This window comes from Fundulus heteroclitus, chromosome 24, assembly GCF_011125445.2.
Source record: "Fundulus heteroclitus isolate FHET01 chromosome 24, MU-UCD_Fhet_4.1, whole genome shotgun sequence".
In the NCBI taxonomy this organism is placed as follows: Eukaryota; Metazoa; Chordata; class Actinopteri; order Cyprinodontiformes; family Fundulidae; genus Fundulus; species Fundulus heteroclitus.
The window spans coordinates 20,777,524-20,793,354 of record NC_046384.1 but is presented as its reverse complement, the minus strand read 5'-3'; the positions used below and the strand labels follow the sequence as shown (position 1 = coordinate 20,793,354).

General features: G+C 41.9%; 1 protein-coding gene across 1 annotated transcript in view; it reads right to left on the bottom strand.

Moving 5' to 3' along the window:
- The window catches only part of prkx (protein kinase X-linked), a 45,178-nt gene extending 32,111 nt beyond the window's left edge, over window positions 1–13,067 (bottom strand). The window contains exon 1 of the mRNA XM_036127893.1: window positions 12,320–13,067. Coding sequence (XP_035983786.1) covers window positions 12,320–12,461 — 142 coding nt within the window. The 5' untranslated portion in view covers window positions 12,462–13,067. The remainder of the gene's footprint in view (window positions 1–12,319) is intronic.
- Window positions 13,068–15,831: the final 2,764 nt, after the last annotated feature.

Here is a 15,831-nt window from a genome sequence, read left to right as displayed (position 1 = left end):
AAAATGCATAGCAGCGTAAACAACATGGCGACGTCCGTGTAGTAATACTTTACTTACATTTATAAAAACTAAACAGCTTAAGTATTTTTATTGTGTTGCTTTTACATTTAAAATGTATATTTCTCAAATAAAGTAAATTTTTTCAACTAATCGTGGATCCTTTATTAAGGGGAAGTCCGGTCAAATAGGAAAACTCAGTGGATCATTAGCTATAACTAAAACTAATACGTTCGTGGTGATTTAATGAATTTAGCGTTAATCAGTAAAGAAATAAAAACATAAATTGTCGTCGCGATCACTGATACCGGTTACTGATCACTGATACTGATGTTACATCGGGTAAAAGTGGAAAAAACATTACATATTTCAACTCTGCTCCTATGGCAGGATGAGCTTCAGTGCGTTATGAGGCGGAGGGATATTTCCGTGGTGTCTGAAGATCAGCAGTGTCACTTAGTTTAGAGCCAAAACAATCCACTTCACTTTCAGAAACAAGCCCAAAACTGCAACCCGCAACTCGTGAAATTAACAAGCGACTTTAGAAAAAAGAAGCCCAAAGTCGCAAAAAATAAGTGGGCTTCGCAACAGTGAGCACGGGTCTCTTATGCAAGTCTCTAGCAATTTTGGAACAACGTAAGCTGAGGGGAAAAAAAAACAAAAAAACAAACAGTCCAGAGAACGTGGTGGGGAAAAAACAGTAATGCTGTTAACGCGCATTAAAAAAGGCACCGTTATGGTTAACGCGTTAAAACTGACAGCACTAATTTTAATTGATACTGACACTGGGATATTTCATCGGCAAGAAGAACAAACTGAGAAGAATAACACAAAAATAGGGAGACGGATGTGGTGCCGCAGCAGACAGATTCAACTCACATCGTCCTTTTTTGGTCTCCTTGGCTCAAACTGGTATTGCTGGATTCCATCAAAAGTCCAGTTGCTGTCAAGAAACTCTTCTAAAAAAATCCATATTGCTATCAGATGATGATGACTCCCATTACTGTCGCTAATTAATCCATCACTATCTGCTTCGTATAGAGCACTGGTCGTCTCCATCTTGGATAATAGCGCATAGTGACACGCAACAAATAGAGCCTTGGGACTTGCTCAACAGCCGGTCCCGCCATGTGACGTCACAAACTGGGAGGTGACAGTACTATTCTTGACCAAGATGGACGCCTCCACATAAACGTGATTAAATGAAAATGAAATGAAAATAAGTGTGAGGTCACGAAAATTCAGGCAAGTTTGATAACTAACCCCCAAAACAGGGTTACTATTAATGTTCAAGGACCGCTAACCATCGAGTGACTACAGCAGGTACTGCAGATGTCAATTATGTATTTTGGGCATTTAAAAAATAATAATAATAATATTTGACATAAAGATGTGTTTATTACATCATCTGCTCAGAGGATCAACCCATAAAACATCTATAGCAGGTCAGCAGGGAAAGACAATTATTCTATCATTATGGAGGTAAAACAAATACATTTTGATAAGAAATATGATTTATCGTGATGCTGACAAAATCTAGTGATCAGCACGCTTTTGATTGTTACATTTGCTGCTAGGTCAATGTTTTTCTCAGCTAGTGAACATTTGCCTGGATGTAATTATCATGATCAACTCCTCAAAAGGCTGATCATTTGTTTAATCCATTCGATTGTCACTTTTACTAGCCTCGTGAGACCATCCTGATCTCGCGAGCTTTCAAGGTTTCACTCGCAGATCAGTCTGGCTACTCTCCGTTAAAGAAAATTTGGAGCCGTTCACCAAACGAACGTCCAATCAGCGTTGGCTTTGAGGCGGGGTGAGGTGTGACGCAACGAGAAGCGCGACAGTTCAGTCTAAAGAACATGGCGGCTTCAGCCGATGAAACTAGCGTTAGCGTGGCTATCGAGCAAGTTTTATCGGAATTACAGAGTATTTCTTTGCTGAGCTAACGAGCCTTTACCTGCAGCAGCAAGAGTAGCTTGGCTTGTGGTTGTGTTTGTGTTGTGTCTGATTGGTTCATTTGGCCCGTCTATCACCAACATAGGCCAATCAGCTAACCAGTATTTTCGCCCCTTCCCAAAATTACTTCAACGGAAGGTTTCCAGATGGATATGCGGAGCAAATCTCTCTGGCGGAGTCAGGTAACACTTTTACCACTATAGCAATAAAACAACCTCCCATATGGTGATGAAATGAGCAGTACAGTTCAGAGCAAGGAATCAGAGCCAAGCAGACAGTGAGTGTTGATGTCAATTCAAAGCATTTGCCAGCGACGCCATTTGTCTTCCAGAGAACGAGCGCTGCTCCCCTTTGTGATGTCACTGCTGGAATGATGAGCAGCTCCTCTATGAATGTTTGCCCGCGGGCACCATTTGACTTTATTTTCCGTCTTCATTGCTCATATTCTGAAGGCTCTTTGCGTACATATCAGTGATAAAGCCTTTTTTTTTTGGAAAGTATAAAATCGGAACAATAAAAGTATCCCAGTTAATCCTGACCCATTGAGTTTAGAGCACTTGTCATAACAACAAAAAAAGGTAAACGTAGTTGCCGACCTGGGCTACAATCACTAGAATTTGTGCCGCCTCGCCTTCGGCCTCGGTCTGGAAGGAAAACGACAAGGAGCCGAGAGAGAGAAAGAGAGAGAGGCGTCTGGCATATCAGCCCCGCGGAGCCGATAAGCACCGAGAGAAGCGTTAGCTGCTGATGACAATATGTGACATAACAGCCACTCTCGGTCCAAAATATGCTGCCCGTCTGCTCCTTCTACACCAACAATCAACCTTTGTCTCAGGTCTGCTGGCGCCTCAGCAGCGACACCAGCAGTGTAAAGCTGCAGTCAGGTGAGGCCCTTACATGTCAGCTTTTAGCACTTCCCTTCTTGGGCCGACCACTGCAGAAATGCTGCTAAGCATGGTGCAGAGCTTCTGATGACACGCAGTCAAGTGAAAGAAAGAAAGACATTTCGACATTAGCCCAGCTGGCCAGACCGAACTTCGGCTCACGAGACCCAAGGATACCCGATACAGGGTACACCAGAAAAGTCTGACTGAAAACCAATACCCCCGTCACACTACACCGCGTATGCCTTCCATTTTAATGGCACAGGCGGTCCCTGGTTTGCATTTGATACTTTAGCTTTCAGAAATGGATCCCAGCAAGAATTATTTAGAATTTGCAATAGATCAGATTGATAGTTATCAATAATTATTAAAAACAAAAACTCTAAATATATATTTTAAGTGCAGCCCTGGCCATTTTATGACAGGTAATTCTTTTTTATTAATTGGGTAAAAAAACAACAACACTGAATTCAAACTCAACCCTTTATTCAACCGACTTTTTACCAAAACCATGTTAAAAGAACAAAAATAAACACTTGCTCTTAAATCAAGTTAATCGATTAATTTAAATTTACAATTTTTAAGATTTAATTTTAGGACAATCTGGATTTTATTTTGCCAATGCACTCATTGGGCTTCCATGGGTAGATTAGCAGACAATGCTGAATATATGTTTAGGAAAATATATTGTATTATATTATCATTAATATTAAGAGACACTTGCATTTACTCATTAACTTTTTATTTTTTAGTTTAGTTTGAAATTACACAAGTGAGGTGAATCTGAATGTGTAATACAACTAGCAGCAAACATTTAGTTATATTTTCATTGTTTACAACAGCAGGGCCACCATCTTGTTTTACAAGCATGTTTCACAGCTTATATTTAGTTGTATTTTGAATTTAGGTCAACTGCCAGACGAAATGCTTGACATGAAAAAGTTTATAAAATAATTTCTTGAATTTATTTTTGTGAAACAAAAAGGAGGGTGGAAAAAAAACAATTAATCAAATTTGGTATAATAAAAGCTGGGATTTTATTTTTAAGCCACACTCGCCCAGCCCTACTTCTGAGATCTGAAGTGGAGAGGTGAAAATAAGACCTGAGGAAAAAAAGAAAAGAAAAGAAGACCTCAATCCCAAGTAAGCATATGGAGTAAGCCCCTGCGTGACAATGTCACCAGTTCAGAACATCCAGAACCAGGCCAGCCTGTGTTTGGACACTGAGAAGAAAGACGTGAGGAGATCCTGTGACTCTCTACCCAGGCTGTGACGTGGCATTGTCTGACAGACTAAGCAGAAACAAAGAGGACGCTGACTCACTTCACGGGGTGGTGTTCACCTCTCTGGTCAGCCCAAACTAGCTTTCTGTATGCGGGGGCAATCATGGCGACAACATCTCTAAGTTACAAATCCACTAGACAACCATGTTCCTAAGTCTTGTAGCTGTATTCTCATCTCTGGAACTTTTGGAACGTACCAGCAACAAACTTTAATGGATTATATTAGGGTTTTACATAATATGACAACATAAAGAAGTTGAGTTACCTTGTAGAACCACCGTTCGCTGTAGTTACAGCTGCTACTGTCGACAGCATTAGTCTCTGCTAAGGATGGGGCGATACGGACTTTCAATTTTATCACAATATATTGTGGTATTATTGTGATAACGATAATAAAAGAATATTTACAGCTTCGTGCAGTCTTTTTTTTTGACACTGATGGTTGTGACTACATGTAACATTATTATAGCCCCATAAACACAAATACCATGCTTACAAATATACATTTAAAAATATAATGTATCAAAACAAAATTCAAAATAGATTTCATCAGGACACTAAATACCAGGGAATCCCCCAGAAAATAGCCTTATTATGGCGGTCGGTGTCGAGGGAGGGGCGTGGACGTACTGTGCGTCAAGCTAATAACAGCTAGCACATTAGCTATTTAGACTGGCTATAATATGCTGGGAGAAACCCTGAGCTACATAAAGTAGTGTGATTTTTATCATTAAACCCCACACAGTGACTACAATTAATTTGATTTTTGTTGATATTTATTACAGCTCTCAAGAAACCCAAAGTGCAAAAACTAGCAACAATTACAATTACAAAACTGACAATACCGGCAGTTCTTGGTGTTCTCAGATACCACAGATTTGAATTTAATGTCATGATAAACGTCAAGTTCTTATCTCGATAAGAAGTCTTTCACCATAACGGTAAAGCAATACAAAAAATGCCCACCCCTAGTTTTTACCGGCTTCAAACAGCTACAGACTCAAAGTTTTGTCCTTTCTTCTTTGTAAAACAGCTCCAGCTCAGTCAGACTGGCTGAAGAATGACCCCCGTGTAGAATTCTTGCCAAAAATGATTTGCTAGATTTAGGTCTATGCTTTGATTAGATGCCTCCAACATATGAATCTGCTTCAATTTAAAGCATTATTTTGTATTGGAGAATAGATTTTTAGGGGCTGATAAGCACAGTGTGAATGTTTTCTGCTGTTGCACACCTTCCTATTAGGTAAAAGACTCGGGTTTTGTGGGCTGTAAGTGCTTAATGTTGAGTTTTTCTCCATACAGTACCAGGTTAGGATCATAATTTACAATGCTAAATGTACCTGCAGAATATTTCTATTTCTAGCGACACTAGAGGCTTAAGGGGATGCAGTGGTATTACTCAGTGGTATCATAACTCCATAACCTTTTGTGTTCAGTCTGCATAAGAGTCCCAGTGCAGCTGCAGCTACAGTATTTTCCTTTGAGATTAAAGGCCATTGCATAAGCAAAAATGCATGAATCTTCAGGTTTATAATGGATTTTGTATACAAGAAGTCCCTGGAAACAGAAGTTTCAATCTGAAATAAAGATGACTGAATTGGACTTAAGGTTTTTGGCTTTCATTGGGAAGAGATAGTATAAGAGAAATAAACCTTCACACAGTGGTTTGGCTAAACATCTATTTTTTTTTTTCATACAAACTAGTAATGCTCTAGAAGAATTGAATAAGTTCCCAATCTAAACCTTACTTCACCACAATGCATCTCTTCCAACGCTCTGTGTATTTTTGACCTGAGAATATTGTCCAGGGAAACGGATGTACGCGAAAACTTGTCTACGTTTGGTACCAGGGTTCACGACCCCATGTGCAGAAGGAAAATGTAGACGTCACACATCTGTCCACCGTTTATGGAAGTAGTAACAGGTGTAATTGTTACTAGAACTGTTGAATAAAGTTGCATTCAAAAAAACAAATGTAATAGTGGATCCCAGTGCCTCTGTGTTGTTATGAAGTCATTGAGCAATACCAGCGGAAAATATTAAGACAACATCGGAACAAGACGAAGAAAAGTAAGATGGCTCAGCTATTAACAGTGGCCTTTTGTAGAGCAGTGAATGCTACTGCTGTAGCGAAGTTTGTGCTGAGACTACAGCGAGGCGAGCGACATAAAAGTCGGATGAAATGCGACATGATCGTTCAGACAGTGGACGCTTTGGTGGCACAAATCGGTGGCACAAATCGGATTTTTGGGGGTGAAAAGATCGGAATTGGGCCGTTCACACTGTTGTGAAAAAAAAAATAAAGCCAACTTTCTCAATAAAACTCTGTTGCTGAGATGGAAAAAACGAACTACCGTTTTTTTCCCCTCGGTAGCTTGGTAGAATAGCGCTATGAAATCAACCCAAAGCAGAAAGACATCCACACTTAGTAGTTACCCCTTGTTTATTGATTATTTTCTTGATAATTGCCAATACTATTTGTTTTTTGTGTAGCCCTAGAATGAGATGGGAATCATTTAAAGATCCCCAGTCACGTACTATGACTTTACAAATGTCTATGCCCGTAGTTCAATCTGGTTGTATTGAAAGGTTTTCCGATTAAAATACTGCACAGTGTTGGCTTTCTATATTTTATTTCTGTGTTTTACACTTAGTTTTGGCTCTATTTGTTAGCAAACAAAGTGCTTTTGTGTATATGTAACGTAAAAACCATGTATCTGGAAGTACGAGAAACAAAGAGAAGCAAACCGTGTAGATTTCCCCGTGCATGCGCCTAAGTCAGGGCTTCAGAAGCGAGGGGAACAAAGCCTCTGCTGTCCGCTGCGGATCTCTCCATATTGGCACAATAAGCTAAACTTCACCACTAGGTGTTTTTTGTTGAGCACTGTCTGCAGACCAAAACAATATCTGTTAGAAGTAGGGCTGTCAGTTTTAATAACTGATAACTGCTGAAAGTAGATTTGGCGGTGCAGATCACCATTTTGAGCAGAGATTGGTTCTAAAGATGAGGTTTTTACTCCCCGATAACAACATGTGATGACAGACAACAGATAGAGCCTTGGAACTTGCTCAACAGCCAGTACCGCGATGTGACGTCACAAACTGGTAGGTGACAGTACTATTCTTGACCAAGATGGACGCCTCAACATGAACATGATTAAATGAAAATTACTCTTAATTAAAAAAACGTATCATTTATTGAACAGTATGCAACAGTTTTATATTTAAAATACTTCCAGCAGTTTGAATTCTGATTTTGACCAGACTTTTCCTTTAAGAGTCTTTTATGTGTAACGGATTATTGCAGTTCACACTGTCTCCACAAGTTTAAGGAAGTTGAATTTAAGACTGAGACGCTTCAGACTGCCAGGAACCAGATATCTCCATCCACTGTCTACAAAGCCACATCACCATGTTTCACTCGTCTGACATTAAATCAGACTAAACTTTTCCCGTTGTAAGTCAGCTGGGAAGTATTTCTGTTTAATTACCAAAACAATCTCAGCGTTTTCATGAATTTCTTTAAATTTAAGGATGTTTTCAAATGCTAAGTTTAATGTGCCTTTAAACAATTGGGAAAGCTCAGATAATGAGGTTGTTGCTTTGTAAGCTTCAGATAAAAGGTTTTAGACAGCCATTAGCCACACTGATGAAGGTCCAGAACCGACATGGGCTGAAAGGCCACTAGGAGAGGAGGAAGCCAACACACCACCAGAAACTAAGTCACATTACAGTTTACAGAGACACTAAGGGACACATTCTTTAGAATTGCCTGGAAGTGCAAAGCTTTAGAGACACATTGTAAAAGACCAGGAGCTGCAACGGTAATTGAAAGGTGGTTCAGCTGAAGTCTGACAGGCTGAACGTGCCCTTTCCCAGAGAATGGAGGTGATGGGTAATGGGAAAGAGCGTCCTTGTTTTAAAGGAATATAGATGGATGCTGATTGAAACAGCAGAGACAAAAAGGAGTGATGCACAATAGCTGACACATTACGGTCCATTTCCCAACCAGTTCTGGCTGAACCTGGCAGCTTGTTTTAATCTACTACATCACTCTTTCAGCACCATCTGAAAGCCTTTGCAACAGTTGAAACATGAAGTAAGCACGTGCAAGGACGACTCATTCAGACGGTAATGACGATGAGTCACATAAGCGTTGAGTTCTTTTGGATTCTCTGGAAACCGGAGTGGTAATTACGGAGCAGAGTCAAACTGTAACCACTGACTGAAGGCATGTCTGAGCATGAACGCATCTTACCTCCAACTGCTGTCAACCAACGAACACAAGGGAATGCCAGGCCTTCGACAGCCACTTTCGTTTTCAGACAATTCCCTGAAATTGAAAGGGCCCTGGAGAACCAGGAGGTGTTTTCCACGGATTAGAAGTTAGCATCATCTCTGTGTCTTCCATGGGTTTACTCAAACAGCTCGTCAGCAATCCGTTTCAGATTTAGGAAACGGATTAGCAGCGGTGGCCTGCCCATCACACATGAATCAAAAGGTGGATTTGTGAAAAATGTGCCTTTCATGCATAACCAATAAAACTAAAAACATCCCTAAATGGGATTAAAAACATAAGTTCATGTGTTGCTTTATTGTTGGGGTCCTTGCATTTGGAACGGACGGCCTGAGTCCTTGAAGATTGCTGAGCCTGAGTAAATCTAGCTAGAATTTATCTAAGGAGGTGATGTCCAAGGTCGGTCCTCAATGTCTCCTTTCCTGCAGGTTTTAGAGGTTTAACGGGTTACGCTCCCCTGAACCCAATTTAAGGGTAGTAAACAGGTTCCTGCAGAACCCTATGATAGGCTGAGGAGGCCATTCAGACGTTGAATCAGCTGTGATGGAACAGGGACACAAGACATGCAGGACACGGGACATTAAGAACAGCGGTTGGACACCCCTTATCTATGATCTTTCAAATTTCTGCCTTACCTTCTTATACAGCTGTCAATGTGTTTCATTTGATGTCGTTTTATGCATTTAATGTATGTATTTTCAGTTGAGAAATGTGACTATTAGAACCGAATAATAAATAAATCCTCTAAACAGAACCCGTCTGGCAACATGAAGCAGGATAAAAGATCTCAAAACATCCATCAGTCTGGAGAGGGTTGCAGAGGCATTTCTACGGCTTTGGGACGCCATAGAACCAAAACATTGAAGAAAACACGGAACAGTGGAGAATGTTCCCAGGAATGGTCAACCTACTCATCCAGGATGTCATAGGAGACCCCAGAACAACATCTAAAGCTCTGGAGGCCTCTTTGCCTCGGTTAAGGTCAGGGGTCATGATTCAGAAGTAAACAAAATGGGCAAAAATGGCCTCCGGGAGAGAGGTCCAGCGCCAGAACCATTACAGGCCCAAAAGAACACAAACACCTAGCTCACATTTACCAATAAAACATATTACGAATGCTCATGACTTCTGGAGGAAAACCTTGTGGACTGATGAGACAAAAACTGACCCTTTTTAGGTAGGTGGGTGAGAAACTAATCCAACATCTCAGAGAAGGAATGTCGCACCTGCAGTTAAACATGGTGGAGGCAGTGTGATGGTCTGGGGCTGCTGTGCTGCTTCAGGGCATAAACGACGGGTCATGACTGATGGAACCATAAATTCAGCTCTCTAGCGGGAAAGCGGTAACCTGACGCCGCCAGATAGATTTGCTTCGCATATCCATCTGGAAACCTTCCGTTGAAGTAATTTTGGGAAGGGGCGAAAATACTGGTTAGCTGATTGGCCTATGTTGGTGATAGACGGGCCAAATAAACCAATCAGATCAACGAAGCATATGACGTACTCGTCAACATGCTTCGTTGTCGCTCTGTTACGAGCGACGACGAAAACACAACCACAAGCCAAGCTACTCTTGCTGCTGCAGGTAAAGGCTCGTTAGCTCAGCAAAGAAATACTCTGTAATTCCGATAAAACTTGCTCGATAGCCACGCTAACGCTAGCTTCATCGGCTGAAGCCGCCATGTTCTTTAGACTGAACTGTCGCGCTTCTCGTTGCGTCACACCTCAACCCGCCTCAAAGCCAACGCTGATTGGACGTTCGTTTGGTGAACGGCTCCAAATTTTCTTTAACGGAGAGTAGCCAGACTGATCTGCGAGTGAAACCTTGAAAGCTCGCGAGTTCAGGATGGTCTCACGAGGCTAGGAAAGAGGACCATCCAGACATCAGTTAGTGACCTTAGGCTCCAGCACACTTCCGTGTTCTGCAGCAGGATAGTGATCCAAAGCACACCAGCAAGTCCACCTCTGAATGGCTCGAGAAGAAAATGTGGCCTCTTAGGGAGCGGCCTAGTCAAAGTCCAGACTTAAATCGGATTGAGATGAAGTGGCGTAACCTTAGCCGGGCCGGCATGCTAAGCTACCCTCCAGAGTGGCTGAATAAAAGCCATCGTGAGAAGCGGAGAGGGTCGCCATTCCTCCACCAACCATCCTCAGCTACAGCTTGAGCTCGTTAACGTCTCTTCGACGTCCACCTCAGTCCCATGTCTCCAGCAGCATCTAACAGCTTCTCTTCCAGGTAAGTCCTGGATTTAGCTCCCTCTAGCTCAGCATGATGCTGCCACCGGCGGGTTTCTTGGTGGGGAATGGTGCATTCAGGGCGATGTGCAGCGGTAGACCAAATGAGTCAGTCACCTCTGATCAGAGCACCTTCCTCCACATGTCTTGCTCGCTCTCCATACGTGGGCTACATGTAGTCAAAAGCAAACAGTAGCTCTTCTGGTTTTCCCCATTTTATTTGTCTGATTAATGTTTGGGTGAAATCTGAAGGCCTTTGGATTAAACATTTCAAGCTACAAACGCTTAAAAGGGCACAAACAGACGGTGCAAAAATCACCGCTGGTCTCAGTGAACTCTAGCCTCTTTCCATCTGGTGGGTCCAAAGCAGATCTGAGGATGCATTACACAGATTGCTGCTTAACAAAAAACAGCCAGCTTGGAGATTTATCCCGACAACATGTACCCAAAGAAAAGAGATAAAAAAAAAAAAAAATTAAGTAGGTCGAAGGGAGCCGGGCGGTGGCGATAAAAGCGCAACTATCAGCAGCGGGACAGGGCCAAGGGGAGCTCTCATGCACGGCGCTTCAGTAGAGGCGGACGCCGCATCAGGAAACGTCCGTCCTGGCAAGGCGTTATCAACGTTGTTGTGAAATCCGCCGAGACGTGGGCCGCAGGATGACAGAAACCAGGGAGGATCCGCCAGCTCAGACCGGGATTCTTGTCGGGATACAAACGCTGAGGACCATTTTACGACCAGGAAGTCGAAGGTGGTTCTAGATTAGACGGTACTAAACAGATACCCTCACAAGGAACAGGACGGCGCAACAAAAAACTGTTACACGCACCGTGATTCAACCCGTTGAGTCGGACCGGGTCCATAAATGTGACTAACCAGGCGTTTTAAGTGCAGCGATTGAGAAATAATGAACGAACTGGAGCAGGAAGACGTTTGAAAGCATTGCTTGTACATCTTGGTACTTCCCCACAGAGAGCCAGTCAAAGTATATAACTATGATATCCACGACACATCTGCTATGCTCGGTAAGGCGTCACTGCACAAAGGTGACAGATTTCTGCTGCAAAGTGCCTATGAACACAGACGCCCCGTCACTCAGTTGGAGCCAGGTATTTACAGAGAATGCTTAAAAGAGACACGTTGCATTTTCGTCTGACGTTACAACCGACTCAACTTTTTCTGCTTTACCGCCAGTTAAATATTTTTAACAAAGCCAGTTCCCTGTGGTTTTAATACGACTTTCAGCCACAGCACACACTCCCAACTGTAATGTACGGTGGTGGCAGCATCATGTTGTCTAGGACCGTTCGGCGACATGACGGACAGCTGTTTCTAAGTGGCCATCGGACGGTCCTGAAGGTTGGCAGGCAGAGCTGAAAAGGTGTGTGTGATGGAAGTTTAAAAGGCGACGATTCTCTCAAACACTGAGGAAACGGGTGGAAACTTCTGCATTTGTAATTTCGGTAACCCTAATAGAGCCAAAAACGGGAAAACTTTAGTCAGATTTAAAGTCGAACAGGCATCATTTGGGCATTTAAAGGCTGAAACTTTCTTATTTATTAACCTACTCACACGATCTGGACATATTGTGAAGGGAATCTTCAAAACAAAACAACTTTTCCTGACTCCAGCTGGGACACTCCCTCCCCCCCGTGTGTAAACTTACCCACAGTAGCCATGGTCTCCAGCTCATCCAGGCTGTACGCCCGGCTGTTGGCCGCTGCCTCTGCGGGACAGCCCGCGCTACTCCTCCCATCCCGGAGGGAGCTGTCCCCGCTGGCCGCCGGTTTAGCTCTCTGGGCTGCCATTTGTCAGGCTGGCTCGTCTACTTGTTCGCAGGGTCGACGTTGAACGGGACGCATCCAGCGGGGATATGATACATCTCTAGAGGGAAAGAGGGCTCATTCCGACCTGCTCTGGTCGGCTCTATTAAGACGTTTTTAGCTCAGGCGGACAAACGGAGCATGATAAGGACGCTAGACAAAGACGCCGGTTTGGCCGTACACTGGTGTAGCGGCATGAAGCTAACGGCTAACGCCGCAGGCAGACTCGAGAGAGCTGCAGCTCGCCGGGACTAACAAAGCTCCGAACCGGTCAAAAATTACAAGCTTCCCTCATTTAACTTCCCTCATTTCCCCCTTTGTTTTCACAGCCACAACAGACCTCACCCTACGCCTCTCCCCTGTGTTACACGTCAACCAAGGTGAAGAGCCGCTGCCCTACTTCTGGTCAACGCTTTCAAAATAAAACCAGTACATGCGGGCTGGCGTAATACATCACGGCCTGCGACGTATTCCCTTTGTCATCTTGTAGAATCAGTAGGTTTTACGCAAAATCTAATACAAATAATTACGACTGAAAGCCTTGGATTGTGCATCTAAAAAAAATGCCAACATTAACCTGGTAGACTTCCTGTGTTTTATGTCGTTGTGCAACTAGCTTACCAGACAGCACAAAAAAAAAAAAAAAACTCCCTAATGTTGACAAAAAAGTGACCAATGAGGAGCAAGATGAGTCTGGCTATTGGCCAATCAAATGCTAGGAGGGGCCTTAGCAACAACAAGCAGGTTTAGTGCGCTCGTGCTGCGGGACTAGAACAAAATTAAAATGAATAAACTGACAGAATGTTTTTAAGACGTTGCGCTAAAATACACATTTGATGCAAGCTATTAAATTAGATTTCGTTATTTGATTGTGACTGGATTGGTTAAAAATAATATAGTTTTTTTCAGGGGGAAAGCGTGAGGGTTAAGAAGGGGTTACCAACCTTTTTGAAACTGAGAGCTACTTCAATGGCACTGTTATATATCAATATATAAAATTTAAGCTGCAGCTCACTGGTGGGTTGAGGGTAGTGGGCTCCACACACTGAGCTATATACTGGAGTGCTGATTTTGGCGAAAACTGAAGTCACTGGCCGCCATCTTGCTCCTCCCTACTCTCACAGAATCCCATAGGATTTGGTTGCAACAACAAGCAGTTTTCTGGCTCAGTGAAAACGTTTCACAGGTAATTCTACAGTCAGTGGATGTACTAACACTATCAACTACTAGAAAATTAGGTGCTGAAATATTTTACATGTTATTCATATTATATATATATATATGTATATATATATATATATATATATATATATATATATATATATATATATATATATGTGTGTGTGTGTGTGTATGTATACATATATGTTTTTGTATATTGTTATTTATATATTTATAAATGTTATATGTGTATATTTAAATTAATAAAATGCAAAATATATATTTCAGCACATGACTTTCTCAGTACTTGATAGTTTTAGAACATAACATAAAGTATATGGCATTTGACATTTTAAAAGTTTTAAGCTCCCCCTGGACATGAAAAAAATCCTTGTTATTCGATGCTGTAGCGCACATATTCCCTAGTTACTGGGGGAAAATAGGGAGTACCAATATGGCGGCTGGTGGCTTCAAAGTGACTCGTTCTAACAGTGGGCTATTAGCACTCCAGTGTATAATATAGCTTAGTGGCTCCACATGTGGTCCTTCGGGGTTAGCTGGTGCCTGTGGACACCATGTTGGTGACACCTGGTGTAGGGAATTTGAGCACGTCTCTCCTGATTCACCCTTCGGTTGGGTGCGGTAATGCACCAAATTGTTGTTTGCCAGCCAGATTTCTTCATTCAACACTGTGCATATTACAGAATATCATAAAACCTTCCGCTTGAGTCGACCTTTATGACAAAGCAACATTATTTTACACCTGACCTATGCATTTTGCCAACAACCATTTACATGTACAGGTCTTACAAAGGCTGAATGCATAAATTGGACAGTAGAAACAAAAAGAGAAGTACTTCCTCACAAGAGATTTTTCAGATACCATTAGAGGAAAAACATTAGGCATTACCAGTAAAGAGCTGACCCATTTCATTTTGTGAAGAATTAATGTCAAGACTAAATAGATAGCTTCATTCCAAAATTATCGTTTTTTTTTTAAACAAATGTTTGTTTTACAGGGCACAAATAATTTTTTATCAGAAACAGAAAGCAGTTTTCAGAGCAAAGGGAAGGTTGGGACTTCTATTTCTGAGGACGTATTGCACCAGCTATGCCTTTTTTGTGATATTCTTATCAATGTTGCAAATTACCTGCTACTTTAGGTGTACTTTTAAGTTGAGGCAAGCATCACTTGTTTCCTTTAAATGAAAATACAAAATTGGAGTATCTGTGTTTCTTTCAAACTGTAACATACAGGAAGTAGAAGTAATATACCATCTGTGCTATAAAGTGAAGCACTCACATGGAATGATACTCAGTCATCACATATGCCCTTAGTCACCGTGGTTCGATGTTGGAGCCAGTGTGTGCACAAGGACACCAAATGCATCCTGAACCGTGTTGTAAAGAGTATGGTGGCTTTATAATCCATGCCATACTATCAGACTGAATGTATTTTGCTGATCCCAGTAACTAAGATCAAGGCTGAAAATGTGAGCTCACTGGATATTTGTTGGCTGACTGGACTGACCAGTATTTTATCAAACATTCTAACAATCCCCTGCTTAGTAGACTAAGTATCTATATCTTTTTCCTAAAAAAATCAGTTTTCAAAACCAATGCATAGTAGTGACTTAAGGAAAGGGTGAATCTGTGAAAGGCCAGAAATTGACCTGTCCTTGTGTATTTGATGGATGCTTCTGAAGTCTTTCATTGAGTGAACCCATCTATCCATCCATTTTCTAACATGCTTATCCCTTGTGGGGTCACGAGGGGTGCTGGTGCCTATCTCCAGCTGTCAATGGGCGAGAGGTGGGGTACACCCAGGACAGGTCGCCAGTCTATCACAGGGCAACACAGAGACATGCCTCACAGAGACAGAGGCATGTTGTAAGGGTTCTCTGTTAAAATAACAGAATTATTTTAAAGTCTATTTTCTGAGACACAGGAAGCCAGTGTAACGACTTCAGAATTGGGTCGCTTAGTCTTAATCTTAGTGAGGACGTGGGCAGCAGCGTTCTGGATCAACTGCAGCTGTCTGATCGACTTTTTAGGCAGAACTGTGAAAACACCATGGCAGTAATCGACTTGACTAAATATAAATGCATTGTGGAATGTATTAACTTTGATCCATTTTTATACACTTTTATGAAGGTTTAACATGTTTTATATGCTTTTATATGATGTTATATGC